Source organism: Pygocentrus nattereri, chromosome 23 (genome assembly GCF_015220715.1).
Source record: "Pygocentrus nattereri isolate fPygNat1 chromosome 23, fPygNat1.pri, whole genome shotgun sequence".
Taxonomy (NCBI): Eukaryota; Metazoa; Chordata; class Actinopteri; order Characiformes; family Serrasalmidae; genus Pygocentrus; species Pygocentrus nattereri.
In genome coordinates, this window is record NC_051233.1 from 17,756,840 (window position 1) to 17,779,086 (window position 22,247).

The window sequence follows — 22,247 nt, forward strand, 5'->3', positions numbered from 1 at the left end:
TACATTTTTTTAATAGTAATAGTGAAAATCTAAATTAATCCAAGTGGAACAAGGAATTCACATCAACAAACCCAAAAAACATCTGTGATTGGTCAGCATGTTCATAGCAATAAAAGACTAATTTGGCTATTGGGTATTAATTGGTTAACATAATACACATTTCTGCTCATATCACATGAGCTCATACTACAATTAATAATTAAGAGTTAACTATTGCTATTGTCGTTTCGCTCTTTTTTTACTCTTACCCTGACAAAAAATATATAAACAATAATATAAAGTGCTCACTGATCCTTATAGCACTCTAAATGAGTTTGCACGCTCTGAAAAGAAACATTTTCTTTTAAATATTTGTTAGTTTGTGTACTTCTGTGACCTGTTTAGAATGTTACATGCCATTCAAGCGTGCATTTGCCAAGATAAATTCCTTGTATATATAAAATACTTGGTAAAAGAAAGTGATTCTGATTGATAGGGTTAAACCCACCAGTTGGAGAGGGCCTGCAGTGCTGCATTCATGTAACATGAATTCCCAATGTTCTTCATCCCTGTGAGCCCTGTGAAAGAGAAGTACAGTGAAACAAAGAAGATATAAAGAAAACTAATGCAATTCAATAATTTTATTAAAAATTCATTTTGATGTACAGAAATGATAAGACATAGCTCAACTTAAGCACAATAAACACAGATGTTCAGATGTTGTCTAACAAGCACCCTGAAAACTACAACTAAAGAGGAACCAGTGGAGTGCAAACTGACCAAGGATCAAGGACACTACATTTCAGCAAGGGCCACATCTACTTTTAATGGAGTTTCTTTTTGAAGGTATAAATCTATTTACAACACTAAAACCTAAAATTAATTACTAGCATTCATAGATTCAATTTAAAATCATGACAGGGGCTCTCCTGGGGATGAGGAAGGGTAGATATAAATCTACATTTAATGCATAATGAAGAACTAAATGATTGCTCAAGGTGTTTTAACATGGTAACATCATTTTCAAATAAATTTGTATAGATATTTATTTAGTTTGTTTTGGACATGTCCATATGTTTACATTATAATTAAGAAAGCATAACATCAAAACAAAGTTTCTATAACTTGACAAGAAATTATTATAAACATATAATAAATCTAAATTATTAGCATATACACCCACTGGCCACTTTATTAGGTACACTTTGCTAGTAAAAGGTTGGACCCACTTTTGCCATCAGAACTGCCTTAATTCTTCATGGCATACTTTCACCAAGGTGTTGGAAACATTCCTCAGAGATTTTGGTCCATATTGACATGATAGCATCATGCAGTTGCTGCAAATTTGTTGGCTGCACATCTATGATGCAAATCTCCCATTCCACCATATCCCAAAGGTGCTCTATTGGATTGAGATCTGGAGACTGTGGAGGCCACTGGAGTACAGTGAACTCATTGTCATGTTCAAGAAACCAGTTTGAGATTATATGAGCTTTGTGACCTGGTGCAGCCATCAGAAAATGGGTACACTGTGGTCTTAAAGGGATGGACATGGTCAGCAACAGTATTCAGGTAGGCTGCGGCATTTAAACGATGCTCAATTGGTACTAAGGGGCCCAAAGTGTGCCAAGAAAATATCCCCCACACCATTACACCCCCACCACCATCCTGAACTGTTGATACAACGCAGGATGGATCCATGCTTTCATGTTGTTTACGCCAAATTCTGACCCTACCATCTCAATGTCGCAGCTGAAATCAAGACATGTCAGACCAGGCAACATTTTTCCAATCTTCTATGGTCATATTTCGCTGAGGCCATTCGAATTGTAGTCTCAGTTTCCTGTTCTTAGCTGACAGGAGTGGTCTTCTGCTGCTGTAGCCCATATTCTTCAAGGTTCGACATGTTGTGCATTCAGAGATGGTATTCTGCATTCCTTGGTTGTAACACATGGATATTTGAGTTACTGTTGCCTTTCTATCATCTCAAACCAGTCTGCCCATTGTCCTCTGACCTCTCACATCAACAAGGCATTTACATCCACACAACTGCCGCTCACTGGATATTATCTCTTTTTCAGACCATTCTCTGTAAACCCTAGAGATGGTTGTGTGTGAAAATCCCAGTAGATCAGCAGTTTCTGAAATACTCAGACCAGCCCGTCTGGCACCAACAATCATGCCATGTTCAAAGTCACTTAAATCCCCTTTCTTCTCCATTCTGATGCTCGGTCTGCACTTCAGCAAATTGTCTTGACCACCTCTACATGCCTAAATGCATTGAGTTACGGCCATGTAATTGGCTGATTAGCTATTTGTGTTAACAAGCAATTGAACCTAATAAAGTGGCCGGTGAGTGTATATTAGTGTAACTATTATTTCTAGTACCACCATGTTATATTATATTTATCCATTTTTTGTTGTTTCCAATATACTTTGAAAACTGAAATATTAAATTTCACAGACAAGACACAACGTGTCAGCTATTTGAAGCACCAATAGTATAATAATAATTATAATAAATAAATATAATAATAGTGCATCCCTGTGGATAATCTTCTGCTAAACGTGAGTCAATGAGTGAGCGAGTGAGTGAGCGAGTGAGCGAGGTTAACAACAATGCTTTTATGATAGCTAGTGTGCTTGATCATTTACCTCTAGGCTTGAGCTCATCTTCCTCAGACTCTGAGCCTTCCTCATCTGCCACGGCAATTGGTACTGCCTTTAACGGGTGACAAGCACTTCGTGGAGAAGAATCCTAGAGAAAAATAAGACATCAAAATGTTATCTTACAAAGTCAATTTTGCACAGCAAATACATGAAAGGCTCTCATTTTACAATTAGTAACGTTGCTCTTTCAAAGCTTTTAATGCTCCAGAACAAAGAATGTTTTCAAGCCTCTATAATATTTAAAAAAAATAATAAAAGGTGGTCTCCAACAGGTTTGCCAAACCTTCTGACTGGAATAGAACTTATCTGTGACAGGTGTCTCCTGGTAGGTCAACTTCTAAAAGATCTGCTTTCTCAAGCATTGAGTACTAAGACTTACAACTTTAAAGTAGTACGTAATATTCATATAATATTCGTATAAGCCCCTGGTGCCACTGGGTTTCTAGCACTACTGCTGCTGCACTCTACAGTTATAAAACTCAATAATGTCATAATAGCTACAAATTATGCAGCTAATCTATGGCAGCTGTGTAGGAATGAAACAAACATCAAAAGAAGTTAAACCATATTATTTATGCTTTAAACCTATGAAGCTGAGTCTAATAATGACAGTAACATCAACAGTCAATTGGGACCCTTCAGGGTAATCTAGTCCTACAAAGAAGACATTATGACTTCTGTGGAATAAAAAAAATAGTTGTATTAGTATCTGTTTAGTAACAGTATCTGTTAGTAATATTTGCATTTCATTTTTATGTTTTAGTTAAAAAAGGGGGTTAAATTAAAACACCAATGGATTCATCTGTGGTATATAGGTGGAATCAGTTAAGCTAGCTCTAATTGATTAAGCCACCTGCAGCTAAACTGTATTTCTAATGTGTCAGATTAACCACTAACATAATTAGGAACTGACACATGAATCAACTAGATCACATTTGATTTACAAGAGATTTAGAGACTTTGATTTACATGTGAAGGTCTGGGAAGTATTAGACAGTAAGCATATAGTCAGTTCTCATAGTCGACATAGATGAAGGAGAAATGGGCAAACGTGAAGACCTGAATGACTTTGACAAGGGACAAATCATTATGGCCAGACGACTGGGTTGGAGTATTTTTAAACAGCAAGGTCTGTGGGGTGTTCCGTGTAAGCAGTGATGAGCAGTAACTAGTGACAGTTATTGTTGCTGTTAGAATGGCTATTAACAGTCCATGATGCCTTGGGTTAAGTCTGTCGACCAATCAGACGCCATATTCCTGAATTGCTGACCAATCAGAGGTTGCATTCCTGATTTATCAACAGAACAACACTACCCTTCAAAATAAAAAGTCTGCAGCATGCAACAAGATTTTATTTTTTATACGACATCCTTTGATGTCACATACAACATCTTCAACCTGAGAAGGTTAATTCTGCAGCCCTAAATATGATACGAGTTTAGTTAGGTCCTTTAAATATTTGAACATTTACAAAGTTATCGTTATTTTCACTTGTCTATCACACCATATTGGAGCTGAAAAGGTAAATAATGAATATGACCTCAAACTGAAGACTTTCTGTTTTAATTGAATGGTATTTACATTCAAATCAGGGAGCGATAAACGTTCTGTATTTACTCTAGTGACGTCTTCTCCTGATTTTTGACTTTGACGCAGATACGCCTACCTCCTGGAGGGTGGCTACAGCTGTTGTAAAGAGGTTTTTTCCCCCCCTAGGGAAGAGGCTGTTCAGTCATCCACAACAGTTGTTTTCCATAGTATTATATGCCTTTTGGTACTTCTGAGCTCACGAGTACATTATTTTATTTTAAGAATTAACCAAAAACATATATTGTGTAGCTTAATGTTGGCTTTTTCACTGCAGTCCCTCTAGACTTCATAACTGACTTCTGCTATGAAGTTAACAGCAACAGATTCCAAATGCAAGCTTTTATATACTTATAAACAAAATAAGGAGGGCCATGGAATAGCTCAGCAGCCAACTGTCCCTTTACTTTTAAGTGCCTAAAAGGGGGGAGGGTTTATCTATGAAAATGGTTGTAATTCTTACACCATTCACCCAATATAAATGTAAATAGCCTAAATTAAAGCTGATAAACTCTACTCTGAGCCCATAGTCGCTATTTATTTTTCAACTCCAGTATGCAGTAGTAGGCCACTTATGTTACAATAACTTAGTCGAGATCTAAATATTTACAGGCCTGACTGTATGTTTTCATCCCTTAAAATAGTGTTTACCAATTCTGCTTTCATGAATGATGAGGTTGTACCTGATCGAGAGGTTTGTAGCGATGAGTTCCAGACACTGACACTACAGGCCTCTGCTCTAGAAACACTTCTCTCTCACACACGTAACACCACACCCTGAATGTGGTCAGATTCACTGTCAGATTGTGCTTCTTCGCCTGGAGAGAATGACAAGCAAACAGTTAAATGAATGAATGCATAAATAGCATACAAAACAGATCTGTCAGACCAATGACTGTATGTATAGAGATGGACAAATGCATCTACATTACAGGCCAATAGCTTAGTGAAACACCAACTTTTTAAAAATGAAAAGGAAAGATTTTACTAAACATGTTCACACAGCTGTCTTAAGCAGAAAAAAATGAATGTCCACAAAAAAGACCCATATGGCATTTACACCTGACCAATCAATATCAAGAATCCGACCTCTTTAGTTACCAACATGAGGAAAAATCAAGTTTTGCTGTTTTTGTAAACCTCTTGGTGTACAACACTTGGAACAAAGATTTACACAATCTGAACATGAAAAGAGCTTATTATATCAGTCAATTTCTAAATGTGTTTTGCCCCTCTTTGTCTTTTGCTTTCTCTGAAATTGCTGTCTTGTGTTAAACAAATTGTTAATCCAAATTCTTTTTAGTGTGAGATGTGGCATGCCTTGTGTTTAAAATGTGTAGTTTGAAGGCCCCATTAGAATGCATCACTACCGAAAAACTGGAATGGAAAAAAAAAAAAAGTTAAACTGGATGTCAGTAAACATGCTGTGCTTGCTGTTGGCAAACTGACTTAACTGTCAATTAAGATAATACATTCCATATATTTGGCCTGGAGTGTAAGTTCAGAGTTACCTGTGCATGTATAGTGCTGTGGTCTGAGTAGGACTCTCCACAGCCCACATAGGGACAATCAGACTGAACAAGGGAAATATTTAGAAGGGAAAAAAAAATAAACAACAACAATAATAATAATAATAATAATAATAATGATTTCTTCCTCCTATGTTCCAATTGTTTCTTCCATGTATTTTTTTAACGAACCTTTTCCATGTATATACTTTTTTTTTTTTTTTTTACTCTGTTGTCTTTATCTACTCATAACGACTGCATGCAATAACCTTGGGTCTAACATTTTTATTATGGTAGATCATAGGTTGTAAACACTAAACGTACAATAAAAGCTATGCAGTTTGTTATGTTCTGTACATAGTCATACACAAAAGTTTCATAACATAACATAAGTATAATTTTTCTGCAAATTGTAATGAATAATTTCTATTTATTTGTTGGGTAAAACATAAAATGTGCAATAACTTTTAGGCATTTCACCACAATGCTGAACAAGCAGAACTGTATTTTCTGTAGAGGATGTGTACTTTTGTGTATGACTGTATGGGCATATCTTAGATATATACTACTGTTTCTGCCCCATTAATATTAACATTCAGCTACGAGAGGTATGTGCTGAATAAAAACCAGATATTTCCTTCTAGCAAATCAAATAAAAAATTCCACTTCCCTCCTCACCTGTAGACATGCCCAGAGGTTGGGACCACCCACTCCACATGACTGACAAGTGCCCTGTTGAAAAAAGAAAAAAATCTTTAAAAATGCATCAAATAATCTTTTTTTCATAATTGAGTAGTTGCTTTAAGAAGTCCTGCTGTCATGGATGAGTCTTACCTTTGATTTCTGTAGAAGTTCATCCTTGGTTACTTCACCTATGGAATCGAGGTGAGGACAAACATCTCCACTATCCGTCATCTTTTGCTCTTTGACTGACTTAACCAGAAAGAATAATAAGTTGCCAAGTACAAAAGTACAGCACTTTGAGATTCTTACGGATGAACAATTACATTGCTACATTTGACACTGTCCTACATAACGCACGGAAAACAGTCTGGAGCCACATATCAAATGACAGCAGCCATTTAGTTTTATTCCGTTTAGTTCCATTTTTTACCCCCATTCATTGAGGACTCACTCAGATGCCCTCTGGCGTCGTGCAATCATGTTTTAGATATGATGGGGGAAATAAGAAGATGCCAGGCTCCTCATAAACCAGCTCTGGCCAGTAAAGCAGTTCTTAAAACATGCTGGTTTTACACCAGATCTGAGTCATGATGGTGTTTTTTCTCGAGAACCGAAATCCATTTTACATTTTCACTTTAGTGTGGTCAGATATGCAGCTGATTGGCATGAAAAAGAAACAAGAACATAAAAATTGCATTCAGATTTTAGCTGACACGTATTCTGCATTTAATGAAGAAAAGCCAACACAAAAGTGAAGCTTGTATTTTCTTTTCTCTTTTTTTGCTTTTTCAGTTTAGATTGGACCACAAAATACCAGAATAAGGACTAAAATGAAATGACAAATAGCTGTTTTAAAATTATTTTTATTTTTGTTACAAATTACTTTTAAATGTTACAATTTTAATTGCAAATGTAGGTATTTCATTTCTTTTTTAATTCTGGCAGGATATTTGCGCAGATGTTTGGAAAAAGAAACAGCAAAAAGAGGTTAGCGTTTACATTTTATTGTTTTAATTTTAATTTCATTTTTGGCTGGATTTGCCTCCCATACCTAATGCCTAAAACACTTGGAATCAAGACCTTTTATCTCCTTAATTTGTCATAAAACAATGAGCTAACAGACTACATCCTACCATGAAACTGTCTATTAAAATGACTAACTGCTAATTACATCTGAGCCTGTGAAAATAGAGGGATTATGTTTGCTGCAATTCCTAAATTTTTGTATAGATGCATAAATAGTGTTGCTCTCCAAATACTTATGGACTTGACTGCTAATACTGATAGATTTGATATTATACTTAGTGTTGGAAGCATTTGTGTAAATTAAACAAGTTTCTGCCGTTTTTCTGTCACTCAAAAAATGAATAACTTTTACTTAATTGCCATTTTGACCTGAAGGTAAATAAACAAAAGGGTGGCATCAGTTTCAAATCGCCACATCACTGTATCCCTACGTTACACTTATAATATGAGCTTTTAGGCGTGTTTTAAGGTGTGTTCGTCAGCAAATGCAAAGGCTATGTCTGAGAGATACAGGTTACTGTTGTACGATAGCAATTCCATCCGTGTCAGAATTTACAAATGGCAAAGAAACATAACAAGTTATACTCACACAAAAACAAAAACTGCTGTTTCATTCGGCTATGCTGTGAAAGCAGCCATGAGCTCAATAGCAGCAGCTGTTTAGCTCCGTTAGAAAACGTTGCTTGTACAGCGATCTGACAAAGGCGAAGGAAAACAAACATTCGTCTCGGGTAAATGAACTCAACAACTAAAGCCACTGGCAGTTCACGCACACCTAGAATGTAGTTAGCTAGGCTTGAATTAGCTTCACTACTGCTGCAAATGAACACTGAAAATGCAGCTTTGATAGCGAACTGTCTAAATAGCGTTTATTTCACCGGTACGTTGCCAGTATTGCCGTAAATCCCCCCTCGACGTCTGAACACAGTCGAGGCCATTTAATTAACCACCTATTGGTCAACGAAGCTGAATTCAGACTCTAATTCGCCAGCTACTAGTTCGAAGTTTATCGTTCCACCTTAAATGCTGCAGCAGTTACATTCTGGCTGCACCATTTAAGGTGGAACGTAAAAATAAGAACAAGAAGCTGGCGAATAGGAAACCAACTTCAGCCTCATCCACCGATACTTAGCGAAAGCCTCTATTGAGTGGAGGAGAAAATACACCACGACATTCATAATAAGCTAAATTAAAAGTAAAACCAGGCATTTACCTTCTCAGCACGACCAAGAGAGATGTTGACAAGTGTTCATCTTAGGCCAAAATGAAATGTCACGACTGCTTTTAGCCCACTGCAACGCCAGCTAGTAGGCTAACGCGGACTGGCAAAGAAAGCAAAGATGCCCAACCTCCCCCTCGCAGCAGCAGCAAGTTTCAGAGCATAAACTAACACAATTAGCAAAACTTTATCACGAGTGAAAAGGGTCTTCTTGTTAGCCGAACAACAACAACGTTACAGTCGTTTGAACACGCTGCTTTTGAATGTTTCTCTGAGTTGTAGCTACACGATTTGATAGCCCTGCACTGAGCTGTGTGCGTCGTCCTAGGATCGGCTGGCGTCTCTTCTGCTCTTCCAGTCGTAAATTAAGTCATGGATGTTATTGCTGATCCAGGATCGGTCTGCGGCGGCTGTTGCTGTTTTGGGGGCCAAAAATACTAGTTAAGTGTTGAGCGGAATGATATTCCGTCAGCCACGTTTTTGGAGGGAAGCGGAAGGAGGGTGGACGCTGTTGTCAACAGTTAACAGGATCAGAAACGTTAGCGTTAGCTAGCTTTAAAGGTTTAACAACGAAAACAAAAACACAAACTGAACCATGCCAGCGGGGAAAAGTTTTCGAAAAAGGAAAGAAGAGTCATCGGATGAAGAGGAAGCTGACGAGGTAACCGCCGAAGTCAGGTGGGTAAGCAAAATCTACGGTATTATGTAATATGTAGCTACGTTAGTTAGCCTGTTAGGCTAAGTTAATGGGCAGTTTCGCTATTTAAAGATCTGCGCAATCCAGTCTGTGCGATGTAGAAAAACTCATTCATAGCGGTTTGATGTGAAGTGGCACATTCTAGAGAAATGTGGCTACCGATGTGATGGGAACCAGGGGTCGCTATTGATCATTCAGAACGACCACACGCGTCTTCTAGGTTTTTGAGTGTAATGCTGATCATGGTAAAATGCTGAGACATATGAAAACTCTTTGAAAAGGTTTTGGTGCCAGCTTGAAAAGCGAGCAAAATGAAAAACAAAATCTCTTGTACTGAAAAATAATACATGCATGAAATGCAGTTTGTCAGAATTGAACACCGTCCACCTTGAAATGTAATGATTTTCTCATGCAGTACTTTAAACGAATTTGCCTTATTTAAAAGCAGTTCTAACAGTGAAATACATTTCACATATGACATTATGGTTTCATACTGGCATGTGGTGCGGAAAACATGCCTAAATGAAAAGCAAAACCTCTACTAACTACAAGGTTTTCATACTCCTTGACATTGTTTTTTTTTTTTTTTTTTTTAACTTCAGATGTACTTGCATAATTGAGATACACCCAAAACAGTGTTTAAATAGCAGCTTGTAGAAAAAAATTAGAAAGTGAAAAGTAAAATATCCATTACACTGATTTAATGTTTGAAGTACTGCAAGTTGGAGAGCAATAGCTGTGCCTTTAGTAGATAAGGTGGATTGCATTCAGTTTGATCCAGTATTTCTTGTTTTGAATGCAAATGTCTTGTTTTTCAGTAAAGGGGTCAAGTGATGTAAAAACAATAGAGATTTTGTTTTCCATTTTGACACATATTCTGCATGACCCTGTGAAAGTAATGTCATGTGTGCATTGCATTTCACATTTTTCCACTGTAGTCACTGCTTTTCAATTTGGCACAAATTCTTCTCCATAAATTTGCCTTGCAACAAATGGCATTTTCTTGTCTTCCAGGAAGGTATTTTATGTATGTTTTAGAATATATCCTAAATCTATCATAAAACAATGTTTCTTTAGGTGACACAATTTTGTATGTGGGAGCTGTCAGGGGCATTAAACTGTTTCAATGTCTGCTTCTTTACTGTTGTGAAAATATGGCACTGACTTTCTTTAGAATGGAGCATTTGAATGATTACATCTTAATGATTTAAAATGCAAATTTTCCATTATTCCAATCATTATATTCTATTGCTGATTAGAGCTTATTTAAAGGGAGAGCTTATAATTTATTTTATGTGAGGTTTGGTCAGTATAGCCAAAGTTAGGTTGCTGCTGTTTATAAAAAAAATCTTTTAAGGTAATAACATGTCAGAAATTATTAAATATTATGGCTGTAACAGTTTTGCTAAAGTATTGAAAAATTGGGGAGAAACGCTCTAAACAGCATTCCACAATTTAAAATTGTATTGCTAATAGGTTCCTTGAGGGTCTCTTTTTTTTTTTTTTTGCTGTCTTTTGTGGAAACCACTGTCAGTAATTCAAAGTAGGGCTGAGTCCAAAACTACATACCACATTATACAGTGAAGGGAAACAAGTATTCAGCAACAACTATAAACACTTTAATTTTTGTTCTTTAGTATACTGCCAGTGCATACATCCATTTCAAATAGTTTACATTTGTCTTTAACAATATGAACAAAAAGAATGTATTCAAAATCACAAACAAACAAAATTGATAGGTGAAAAAAGTATTCAGACACTACAAATGAATCAGTCCATGTTGCAAAGCTGCTGGTGACTGTAAGATGTGTACAGAAAGACGTATTTAGCTTTTTGCAGCATTGTGGTTCAATTTCATCCCATTCCTCTTGGCAAACCATCTTCAGTTCCATAATGCTACAGGGGTCCTGCAGGTGGACTGGCAGTTTCATAATGCTAGTAAGGAAATTATCATAATGCTCTCACCTCTGCATCTCACTGTGGTACCCTTTTTGCTCCAAACACAATGAGCTGCATTATTGCGTAGAAGTGCTGTCTCATTCTGTCTGAGCAGAGGATGTTGTTCCAAAAGAGATTTGTCTAAATTCTTATATGGAAACTTTAGCAAAGGAGTTTTTATTGGGACAGAGGTGATTGCAGTGCAGTTTATTGCTAATTGTTTTCTGTTTAACTGCTGTTCCTGCTGCTCTCAAGTTATCCTGCAGCTCTTTCCATATGATTGTTGGCGTCTCTAAGCATTAGCTAACTTCTAATGCTCTACTCTTAATCTGCTATTAAAGTTCAAGTGTATAAACTGAAAATGTAATAACATCTACAGAGCTAAACTGGATGAAGCAAAAGAACTACAAAGTTTGCGGAAGAGACAGACTGGTGTGAGGTGGGCATTATATTATTATATTATAATTTTTAATTACCATTAACCCTTTGAGACTGTTGTTATTGTTGGTGAAATCGTGGTTGTGGTGTTCACTTGTTGCTTTATGTTTCTCTACAGTTTGACAGCATTGCTTGTTGGAGAGAAGCTTCCACTAGAAGCAGAGATTGAGGTAATTGAGTCTTAAGAATGTTAATGGTTTCTTGCCAACGCACTTGGTGTCTTATGAGGCATGGGCCACTACTCCCCAAGTAGTGGTTATTCCATTTAATGGATCAAAATTTTCCTGATTGGGTATGACTTCAGACAGCTGTGGCACTGTTGAGAACTGTTATAAGTTTGAGGCCATGCTCCCCCCACCATGCTACCAATCAGAAATGGTAGCACCAAAATAAATGGTGGAATGTATTTATTTGGCCATTCAGATGTAGACTAGAAATTTGACACACAATAATTTTGAAATATGGGCATAATTTGAAAATACCAGCATTATTTTCAAATACTGCAGCATACCCTACTACCATTATACTAATTACTACCTACTTCTGTGTTTAACTAATATGTTATCAGTACTATCATTGAGTTTTGTGTTTTCATTTTACTTTAGTCTGATCCATTTAAGCTGAAGACGGGAGGTATCGTGGACATGAAGAAAGTGAAAGACAGAAACAGAGATAGGCAAGTAAAAAGTGGATCATAAATTATTTTTAAATTAGGTCATGCTTGATCCATAGGCTATACTACAATGGATAAGTGAATATAGATGTGTGTGAAGAGGGCTCCTTTTTTCCCCCATTTCAGAACAGAGGATGAAAATGATCTGAACCTGGGAACCTCCTTCTCTGCAGAGACCAACAGAAGAGATGAAGATGCAGATATGTATATATGTCTACATTACATCTGATGCTCTTTGTTTTTTCTTCATGTGCCTTATCACTCACTCCTTTTCCCACCTTTTAGGATGAAGTACATTGAAACAGAGCTCAAGAAAAAGAAGGGATTAGTAGAAGCAGAGGAGCAGAAGGTCAAAGCAAAGAATGCAGAGGACCTTTTGTATGAGCTGCCAGAGAACATCCGCATTAATTCTGCCAAAAAGACTGAAGAGATGTTGTCCAATCAGATGCTTAGTGGCATCCCAGAGGTGGACCTGGGAATCGAGTAAGTGTACATGAATGTTTACCTGTTTTTCCATTATGATTCTTTTGTAATGTTTGCTGGGCAGTATGCTGGATGCTGGGGAATCAGCCTTGTGAGCGGAAGGTTGCCAGTTTGATCCCCTCAGCCGACAGTGCGTGACTGACGTGCCCTTGAGCAAGGCAATCCCCAATTGCTCCCTGGGCGCCATGGATAGGGCTGCCCACTGCTCCGGGCAAGTGTGCTCACTGCCCCCTAGTGTGTGTTCACTAGTGTGCATGTATGTAGATGTTTCACTGCATGGATGGGTTAAATGCAGAGGTCTAATTCCTCTGTCTGCAAACACAGTAGGCTAATGGTTCTGTTTTTTGAAGTAAAAAGAGTTTGATGTTGTATGTAAACATTGCTAAAGGTTCAAAGTGCCCCATTCACTCCACAGTCCATATATGGAAACTAAGCTGCAAACACAGACCATTTTGAATTCATTGTTTCTGTGATGTCATGAAAAAGATGCTTTACATATATATCCAGCCTACAGCAGTTTGCCCTGCCTATTCATGCTGAGATTATAAGTAGTTTTTCAGCCTGACTGCTATTTAAATAAGGCAAATGTGCCTCATTGTTTGGTACAATAACAAAATGACCTGTTTGCATGTAAAATGGTAAAGATGATAAACATGATAAAGATGTTTGTGACTGTTTTTGGAATAGAAACTCTCACAAACGCCTTAAAACAAAACTACAACAAAGTGTAGGCTGTTAGGCCTTTAAATCACCAACTTTAGATCAATGCATCTTAATGTCTCTACTCCCCTACTCCTTAGTATATTCTTTTCCATGTATCTATTGCATCCTGCTTTAACTTGTATTGTAGGCTTATATTTGTACTACAAACTAAGAACTTTTCTAAAGTTTTAAAGTGTATGTTGTTTGACTCTCATGCTTCAGTGCAAAGATAAAGAACATCATTAGTACAGAAGAGGCCAAAGCAAAGCTGATTGCTGAGCAGAGGAATAAGAAAAAAGATAGTGGCACCTCTTTCGTTCCCACCAACATCGCAGTGAACTACGTCCAGCATAACCGCTGTGAGTGCACAAAAACACATGGACCACTTTTGGACCAGTTTTTCCTGTTTATTCTTGCATACACAGACAGTATTTTTATATATATCTAAGAGCATGTTTGTAAGATTTAATTGCCTTTGGATTTCTGTTGTTGCTTATATCATCTTTAATAGTGGGCTAAATATTAATAAAGTTTGAGTTGAAAATGCTTGCAGTGTATTCCAGAATAAGAAATATGTTTTTTGCCATATATTAAAAACAAAAACCTCCCCTTCAGTCTACCATGAAGATGCAAATGCACCTCAGAGACGTCACAGAGAGGAGCCCAAAGCCAGACCACTGCGTGTTGGAGACACTGAGAAACCAGGACCAGAGAGTAAGAGAAAAAGCCTACAAAGATGAAAGGATTTCAGAAGTCACATATTGACTAAAATCTTGTCATTTTGTATACAACAATACATTTAGAAAACAGCTAATTAATGGTTCATTTAATGATGTTGCTGTAATATGGATATTTTTCTTCCTGTAGAATCACCTCCTAACTATCGCAAGAGACCAAACAACGAGAAGGCGACAGATGACTACCATTATGAGAAATTCAAGAAGATGAATAGAAGATATTGATTCCACATTGCCATTACAAAAGTAAACTTCAATTCTGCACTTGGGTGGGTGTCAGATACTTTCGTTTTTAGCAAACAATCCACAAAATGTGTGTTTAGGAGTTTGAAGAGAATCGGGACACTATGCAAGCAAAGGGGCTGGACCCACTCAGCCAAGAAGACCTGGCAGAAAATGGAGGCAAAACTTCTAGCAGAATCTTATATTTGGACAAGCAAATGCTACACTGCATCACTGTTAAGCTTGGGAAATAGCGCCACGTGTGAAAAGGTGATAGTGATATTATGTAGATCTCTTGTAAATATATAGTGCTTACAAGTTGTAACTACCACTTTGCCATGCCCTTCCTGAAAGCAATATCTGGACTTTCCCTTTATATTAAAGATGTATAAGATTTCAGTTTAAATCAGAAATTAATTACAAACAATATCTCCCAGATATTTTACAGATTTTAAAAAATATTTCTGTCTAATTCAACCTTCGGGATCTCTTGTGTTATAAAACAGGGTCATAATGTCTAGAACGCAAATATAGCCATTTTATTTACTATCTCAAATGATCGGTGAACCTATTCATCTTGTGTTTGTATACAAAGGTTTGGGTATCTGGTCACGTTATGATTTTCTAGGCTAACTGTTCGGTAGCATGTAGAGGATGTGTTATTTTCATTTAGAAAAATCCAGAGGTGTTTTTCGCTTGCACAATGCTATATGTAATATTAATAATCACAAAAGAAAATGGTGAATCTGAAAGAAAACAATTACTTTGTGGTCCATCTTATCTTAGAACATCCTGCATGTACCACTCTGCAATTAATGGATTTAAAAAAATCATTTTAGGTAATAATTTCCCCAAACTTGTCTCAGCACATTTTGACTACTTTTTGGTAACTTAAGATAATTTGATATGTGAGGAAGCCTTTAGAGGCATTAAACACTTTAGATATCTGGTTCCCACCACTACTGTTGTGAACAATTCTGACTTGGCAAGTTGCTCTAGAATGTAGCTTTTCACATCAAACCACCCTGAATGACTATTTATGTGTAGGATTTCCCCATCAACACATTTTGGGTTGCTTTCATAATGCTGCCCACTGTACCTGTAAATACTAGTATTATGTCATTTTTGTCTGACTTGTTTTCTCCAACCTCTTGGTTTATTGGGATGGACTGGGTTTTTACAATAAATATGCTCTCTGATTCATAATGTAACTTGTCGTTTGTAATCAAATCACATCAGCCATCTAGAAAGAACTGTAAATACTCAAATTATTACCTGAAATATGTCTCTTCTGTGACAATTGAAGAAAACTTCAGAAACATCTTCTTGGAAAGATTTTATTTATAGTAACTACGGCAAAAACAAAGGAAGAACTGCACTGTGTCTCTTAGCATCGCAGTGGAATTATACAGATACAATCAGATTCCAAGTACTTAAATATTTAAGAAAAGATCAGATCTGACAGGTAAAATAAAAATTAATGGCTGCCTTAACAGCAGAAAAATCAGTCACGGAGGGTAAACATACGCACGCTTGATAATATTGAGAGGTACGAGAACGAGGAAAATAAAGTAGTTGTACGTACAGAAAGAATCTAGTGTATGTTTCACAGCGGCGATAAACATCACTAAGTCAAGTTTTTATATTTGGCTCATTGAATAATTGAGGTTCTATTTTGAATGAAATTCTTTAAACTCATGAGCTCATCATGGCTTTTAAGCTTATGTGATGTGCCTTTGTTTTTGTTTTTATGACTGCTCATTTGTGCTGCTCCCGTGGCCGTTGAGGTGATGCGGCATTGTTTCCTGGGCAATGGGACGTTCTGAATCTTCCATGCTGCTGTTTGATGGGTCAGACGTCGTTGTGGGTGACCCCCAACTGTCCCGCCGATGAAACACCTCACAAAGCGGCAACTCAACACCGTCCCACTGTCCACAGCTAGAAACGTTACACACACATACATTACAGACATGCACACCTTTCCCCTTTAAAAAGGTTTACCCCCAAGAAAGCTTATTTGCTGATCTGAACACACAAATAGCCTTGAAAATCAGAAATGCAAGTAAGTACAAGGATACACAAAACAAGAGGTAACCAAAGCACAATTAGAGGCAGAAAGTAACAAAAGCAAAAGGGAGTTAAAAGCTGGAAGCGGTTCTATTTAATCTAGGGGTGGGTAATATGACAAAATATTTTACACTGCACGATACGTGGTGGCAAGCACTATGACAATATTAATCGTTATTCAGATACGTCACGTCACAACATGGTTTCTATAGATATCGTCAGTACAAAAAAATTCCCATCTGCATGTTTGATTAAAAAGAGCATAATCAGTCATTTCATTGTATTTGGTGTATCATAGTGTGTGATATGTTGAATACAATTTTTTTAACATCTTTTTTTGTTACTGTGGCACTATATCATATGAGATTGAATCATACAATATCAGAAAAAATAAATATATATATATTGTGTATCATGAAAACTTCTTACAGTACTGTGGTATTACATTTTTGGGCTATGAGTAACTACTGAATTCTACTGTCTGTTAAGAACGTTAGCCTTAAAGCTCCAGTGCTAAGGAAGCAAAATTTGGACTCCAAACATGTCTTGGCTGATGAACTCCAACTAGGGAACAGACTATTTCTTTATGTATAAACTCTGATATGTAACTCCAAGCAAGTAACTATTGTGTTTCTTTAGATTTTGTGAGCTATATGGCCTTGTCTCTCACCTTTTATTTGTCGTTAAAGCTATAAGCTTAAGCTAAAGCTGTCTGACGCTACAGGTTAGTTGGCAGGCAAAAGCTTAAAGCAGAGAAAAACCTGAAAAGCGTATTCAGGTTGAAGCAGAGAGAAAAAATAGGAGTTTAAAAAAATAACGCAGACTAAAGTTGCTCTCTTTCCTTTCTGCTTTATTTGTAAAGTTTAACATGACCAATTAGACTGGAAAAAATGGAAAACATTCTAATACATTTTGAACAGTAATGGATTTGACCCATGGATTTGCTAGCATCTCTCATTAAGCTACTCTGTTTGAAAATGTGACGAGACAATGTTTGTTTCCAGTTGAAAAAGAAAAAAAGTCATCTCTGCTTTAGAAGAAAAAAAAAAAACGTAATATAATGGGCTATAATAGCGCAAGCCACAATGTAACTTTATACAAATGTTCATTAAGTTGATTCTAACAGGACAGTTACAATCTCTTATACATAAAAATCATCAACTAAAATGAAAAAAATCACTGTCACATAACTTACTTGTTTTAATCAACCTGATTGGTCTGTTGAGTCCGTTACAAATCTAAAACTCCACGTTATTAAAATATGCTTTGATGTGAACTTTCTTTGTGCATTACAACATTGATTTGTCTAATTCACCAGCACAGCATATAAAAAATAAAATGCATAACATATCACAAATATCACCTTTATATACACAACACAGAATCATAAACTGTGAAATCTTGGTATGTACTTGACCTATTAAAAGCATCTACCCCTTAAAAGAATGTTCCAACGTTTTTCAACTTGATGCCTATCTGCTGCATTTATTATGTCCTATCAATTACCACAGACAGTAATTTCAGCATATTTAAAAGAGCAGAAACCCTGTTGGCTCAAATCTAACCCAGTGGCAGGTGCTGAATTCTGTAATTAAACATTCAGAATAGGTAACATGAGGAAATGAGTGCATATACATGCACTCAATAATCTGATCATAATTGAATTTCTGCAGCATCCAAATTCAAATGATCATGTAAATACCATATTCTAGAAATCCGATAAAGACAGACAAATTTTAGCTTAGTAATTAGATTTCTTAGTGCAGGTATACTAGTACTCTTGATTTCCATCTGCGTACCTGTGAGAACAGATGGTGAATGTCGTAAGACACAGCAAAACACTTTTGGAGCAGCGGCGAAACCAAACACGAAATAAAGGATTTCAATATTCTAAATCTTCTAAATTATGTATGTTCATATTTTCAGGTAAAGTGGTGCAATGCAAAAAAAGTCATCAGCATGAAGTTTGGGTTTTATATTATGTTTATGCCACATCCTCTTCTGTGAGTTTATTGGCTGGTTGCAAAGCAGAAATTACTGATTATCTGATTACTCATGTGCATGTAAAATTGATCAGATTACTGCCAAAATCTGATTTTCAAGTGCATATAAATGCATTCAATGTCTTACCAAAGCTGCTGTTATAAAGTTTTAAAACACTGGAACAACACAGAAAAAAGCAAATCAAGTTACTTTCCATTTCTCATATGTTTCTGATATACATGTACTCCACTCCACTCACACCACTATGTTTTTAACTACCACTCTTCTCTCTGGAAAACTAATCCCATCTCTGAAAGAATAAATTATACAGATTTACAGCTCATCTCACAAATGTTAAAGGTTTAACAATGCATTGTGACATTATGATATCTCAATACAAAACTGCAACAATGTGCACTGAGGAGATGTGACAAAGCATAGTGGAGAATGGACATGGTGTGTTAATTAAACCCTCTAATGTAACTGCATTAGAACACCAAGGTTTAGCAAACTATTAGCACCAATCGACATCTCATTCCGGTACACCTCCTGCCTCTGAGCTGTAGTGTGATTAGTAAACAGTACAACAACATAATTATAGTCATCATTTTTTTCTTAATTAAATTTATTGTTAAAATTATGAACCCAGTGTTACTTACAGAATGCAGCGACTGCCGAAAGCCTTCTATAACAGGGAAGCTTTGAATCGATAGCTTTTCTATTCTTTATTAGGTACAAGAAAATGTGTCTAAATGGTTGTCTGTGGTAACTGTATAATACAGATGAAGCAAATATAGATGAGCTTTAAAAACGCTGGAGTATTCCCTTAAAGACATTTGAATATCAATAGCAAACTACCAAGACCTCTTTTAAAATAAGGCACTTTGGACACAATTTCCTCCAGCTTTTAGTATACTAAACATATATTACTCTTATGCAAAACATCATTACTGGTAATAAATGCCATTTAGCAATTTAGCATACCCAAGGCACTAAGGTATGTGAATGAAACATGGGCATTTTAGTGTTCAAGAATAACACTGGGATAAGTATGATGACCACAGGCATGTAGAATCCTTGCTGTTGAATCTTCATGGGTAACTATTCTTCTTAAGGCACAAAGGTATGTATTATGTGTATGTTTATGTATGTGTGTTGGACATTATGAGACTCAACTACCGGTTAGCAGAGTCTCTGGGGACACTATTTGTACCTGGAGGAGTAATACTCTTCCTCGAGCTCATACAGGTCTATGGCGATCTCGTCCCGCAGAGAGATGAGCTTCTTGTCGCATTCCTCCTGCAATGCCCGCAGCTGCTGGTTGCGCAAGCTAATGGCTTCATTTACAGAAGGGAAGTCATTCAGAATCAGGAACTGCTTCAGATCAGAGACCAGTTTCATCAGAGACTCACCGGCCCGCACCTAATTTGACAGAAAACAAACAAACGTGAATGATATAAAGACTATAAAAAGACAAAGAAACTGAACAACAGTTAGTTATAATCAGATTATTTCAAACTGTGATTCACCGGAACTGAGATGCAGACATAGATTATAGAATTTTCTGGAAAGCAATTGCAGACAACAATAGCAAAAAAGTTCTTACAATGTTGGCAGCTCGGACGTGCATTTCATAGTGGTCTTGCTCTGCTTGTGTTGCCCTGGAAACCTGTGTTTCATCCTCTACCTGCCCAGATGACAAATTGTGATTTGTCAATGTGAGTTTCTCATACAAAACCCATCCAAATCAAACATCTACGAGACATACCTTGGCAGTTTTGATGACTTCCGTGAAGTTATCCAAGATGGACCTGATGTCATCTTTTAGCCTTTTGTTGTAGTTCTGAAGAAGAGTCTCTTTACTTTGTGGGAGGACACGCTGGGTGGCCATGTTATTTTAACTGCCCACTCACCTCACTGTTTAGACAGCATAAAGTATATTGGGCATTCTATGAATTTTACATAGTGCAAAATATGTAATTCAACTGATAACCACCCCACTTCAACTCTGGTGTTGAGCTGACCCCTAATTTAACAACCTGGCCTACTAGTGGTCACTTTTTCCCAAAATGCATACATAGATAAAAACTAACAAGTAGATGCTGAAATTTCACAGATACTGATTAGGCCTAGTCTTGGACTAAACGGCAATGTCTGGATCTACTACTGTACACATTTAAAACAGGCTTAACACTTAACCTGGATCTGGGGAACCAACCATAAAATAATTACCCACCCATAAACCTAAATGTGAGGCATGTAATCATATCAATAATTAGGTTTAGTTTCCCAGACCCAGATTAAGTCTAGTCTTGGACTAAACTGCAATAACAACAATATCAACTTCAATGCCCATTTAGTCCAGACTTAGACTTAATTTGAGTTAAGTTTGAGGGAAATTAACCCCAACAGTTATAGCCACCTGCAAACCTCAATGTCAGCCATATAATGATATGCATAATTCGATTAAATCAGACTATCTAATACTAAAATGTGTTGGAAGTTACACAATACTGCTTGTTCACTAAAATTCACAAAACATTTATCATAAACTATGGTATATCACTCATTTGTTCATTATTCATGGATTTTTCATATTCATAAAAGCAAATGGTTAATAAAAATCAATTTATGTACAATTTTAAATACAATTGGTTTATTATAGAGAAAGTTGTCGTTGACTTTAAAGCCTTAAATATTCTATTTTTCCCCACTTAATTTCTTGCACGTCTTTTTGTGACCCTCTGTCTTAATTGTATATCGTGTATAATGCAAAATAAGGGCAAAGAATTTGTACAGAGCTCCTAAAGTGCCTTTAAGGAAAGAAATGCAATGACGTTCCCTCTCAAAGGTTTTCCTTGCAATAGTTAAGCGTTCTAAAGCAAAATCCACTGAATTTGCCATGAAACACGGAAGGAATGAAGCAATAATGCGAGGGAATGCAATGTCACTATTTTTTTCTTTTTACCGTGGCCCTCAAGAGCCTCCGTACTTTAGGACTCACAATAAAGTCCAGTGAAACAACATTATTTCTTAGTGACGCTTCCAAAAATAGAAAGACTACGCCTTAACTAGTTTTACTGTACCATGACCAGAATGTGTGGCCCTACAGTCTACTGAAGCAGTCGTGGACTGGAGGTTAGAGAACCAGCCCTGTGAAAGGAAGGTTGCCGGCTCGACCCCCTAGACTGACAGTCCATGACTGATGTGCCCTTGAGCATGGCACCTAACCCCCAATTGCTCCCCGGGCGCCGTGGATAGGGCTGCCCACTGCTCCGGGCAAGTGCTCACTGCCCCCTAGTGTGTGTGTTTCACTGCACGGATGGGTTAAACCCAGAGGTCTAATTTAACAGTGTGCAAAAACACAGTGACAAATGGTTCTAAATTCTAATTCTAATCCACACCGACCAAACGCCTGAGAACCGCTACACGGACACCAACGGGGGCCGGTACGCCAGCAACCGCTGCTTATCCTCATGACTTACATTACTGAGACATGGGGAACGAAATGTGACACGATTCAAACAAAGTAAAAGAAGAAAGACTTACAGATCTGTATAAATCTGTGAACAGATATGAGCCTTGACGCTTGCCGCTTTGCTCTGTCGAACGCTAATGACGTCATTTCCAAACG

The 22,247-nt window shown here is 37.0% G+C and overlaps 3 protein-coding genes across 8 annotated transcripts in view; 1 reads left to right on the forward strand and 2 right to left on the reverse strand.

The window, feature by feature from the left end:
* usp20 (ubiquitin specific peptidase 20) overlaps nucleotides 1-9,074 on the reverse strand; it is a 47,318-nt gene extending 38,244 nt beyond the window's left edge. For 2 of the 5 annotated variants that reach the window (XM_017703893.2, XM_017703892.2), the window contains exons 1-8: nucleotides 8,668-9,074; nucleotides 8,044-8,149; nucleotides 6,579-6,673; nucleotides 6,423-6,476; nucleotides 5,748-5,810; nucleotides 4,920-5,054; nucleotides 2,635-2,737; nucleotides 488-557 (exon numbers count right to left, since the gene is read on the reverse strand). In XM_017703893.2, the coding sequence (XP_017559382.1) occupies nucleotides 488-557; nucleotides 2,635-2,737; nucleotides 4,920-5,054; nucleotides 5,748-5,810; nucleotides 6,423-6,476; nucleotides 6,579-6,673; nucleotides 8,044-8,068 (545 nt within the window). In that variant the 5' untranslated portion in view covers nucleotides 8,069-8,149; nucleotides 8,668-9,074. Of the gene's footprint in view, nucleotides 1-487; nucleotides 558-2,634; nucleotides 2,738-4,919; nucleotides 5,055-5,747; nucleotides 5,811-6,422; nucleotides 6,477-6,578; nucleotides 6,678-8,043; nucleotides 8,150-8,667 lie in introns of all 5 variants that reach the window. The other 3 variants (XM_017703894.2, XM_017703897.2, XM_017703896.2) reach the window with 3 other exon arrangements.
* Nucleotides 9,075-9,140: 66 nt separating this feature from the next.
* c23h9orf78 (chromosome 23 C9orf78 homolog) lies at nucleotides 9,141-15,769 on the forward strand. The gene is made up of 9 exons (XM_017703901.2): nucleotides 9,141-9,351; nucleotides 11,688-11,747; nucleotides 11,865-11,916; nucleotides 12,352-12,422; nucleotides 12,546-12,623; nucleotides 12,705-12,902; nucleotides 13,827-13,963; nucleotides 14,220-14,318; nucleotides 14,472-15,769. The coding sequence occupies exons 1-9, from the start codon at nucleotides 9,269-9,271 to the stop codon at nucleotides 14,564-14,566; spliced, it is 873 nt and encodes a 290-aa protein (XP_017559390.1). The 5' UTR covers nucleotides 9,141-9,268; the 3' UTR covers nucleotides 14,567-15,769.
* A 111-nt stretch (nucleotides 15,770-15,880) lies between these two features.
* med22 (mediator complex subunit 22) lies at nucleotides 15,881-22,243 on the reverse strand. 2 transcript variants are annotated; one of them, XM_017703902.2, is made up of 5 exons: nucleotides 22,163-22,243; nucleotides 20,382-20,530; nucleotides 20,220-20,300; nucleotides 19,827-20,035; nucleotides 15,881-16,501 (listed from the first exon to the last, which is right to left on the reverse strand). In XM_017703902.2, the coding sequence occupies exons 2-5, from the start codon at nucleotides 20,502-20,504 to the stop codon at nucleotides 16,312-16,314; spliced, it is 603 nt and encodes a 200-aa protein (XP_017559391.1). In that variant the 5' UTR covers nucleotides 20,505-20,530; nucleotides 22,163-22,243; the 3' UTR covers nucleotides 15,881-16,311. The 2 variants fall into 2 exon arrangements, with proteins under 2 accessions (XP_017559391.1, XP_037389156.1); XM_037533259.1 differs by lacking the exon at nucleotides 15,881-16,501 and having other exon boundaries at nucleotides 17,460-20,035.
* Nucleotides 22,244-22,247: the final 4 nt, after the last annotated feature.

Bases quoted from the DNA above. Each gene is read 5' to 3' on its own strand.
- c23h9orf78 (XM_017703901.2), top strand. From the start codon at position 9,269: ATGCCAGCGGGGAAAAGTTTTCGAAAAAGGAAAGAAGAGTCATCGGAT. The intron at 11,748-11,864 runs GTGGGCATTATA...GTTTCTCTACAG, and splicing joins AAGAGACAGACTGGTGTGAG to TTTGACAGCATTGCTTGTTG. The intron at 12,624-12,704 runs GTATATATGTCT...CCCACCTTTTAG, and splicing joins AGAGATGAAGATGCAGATAT to GATGAAGTACATTGAAACAG.
- med22 (XM_017703902.2), bottom strand. From the start codon at position 20,504: ATGGCCACCCAGCGTGTCCTCCCACAAAGTAAAGAGACTCTTCTTCAG. The intron at 20,036-20,219 runs GTAAGAACTTTT...CTGTCAAATTAG, and splicing joins ACGTCCGAGCTGCCAACATT to GTGCGGGCCGGTGAGTCTCT. The intron at 16,502-19,826 runs GTACAAATAGTG...TAACGTTTCTAG, and splicing joins GAAGAGTATTACTCCTCCAG to CTGTGGACAGTGGGACGGTG.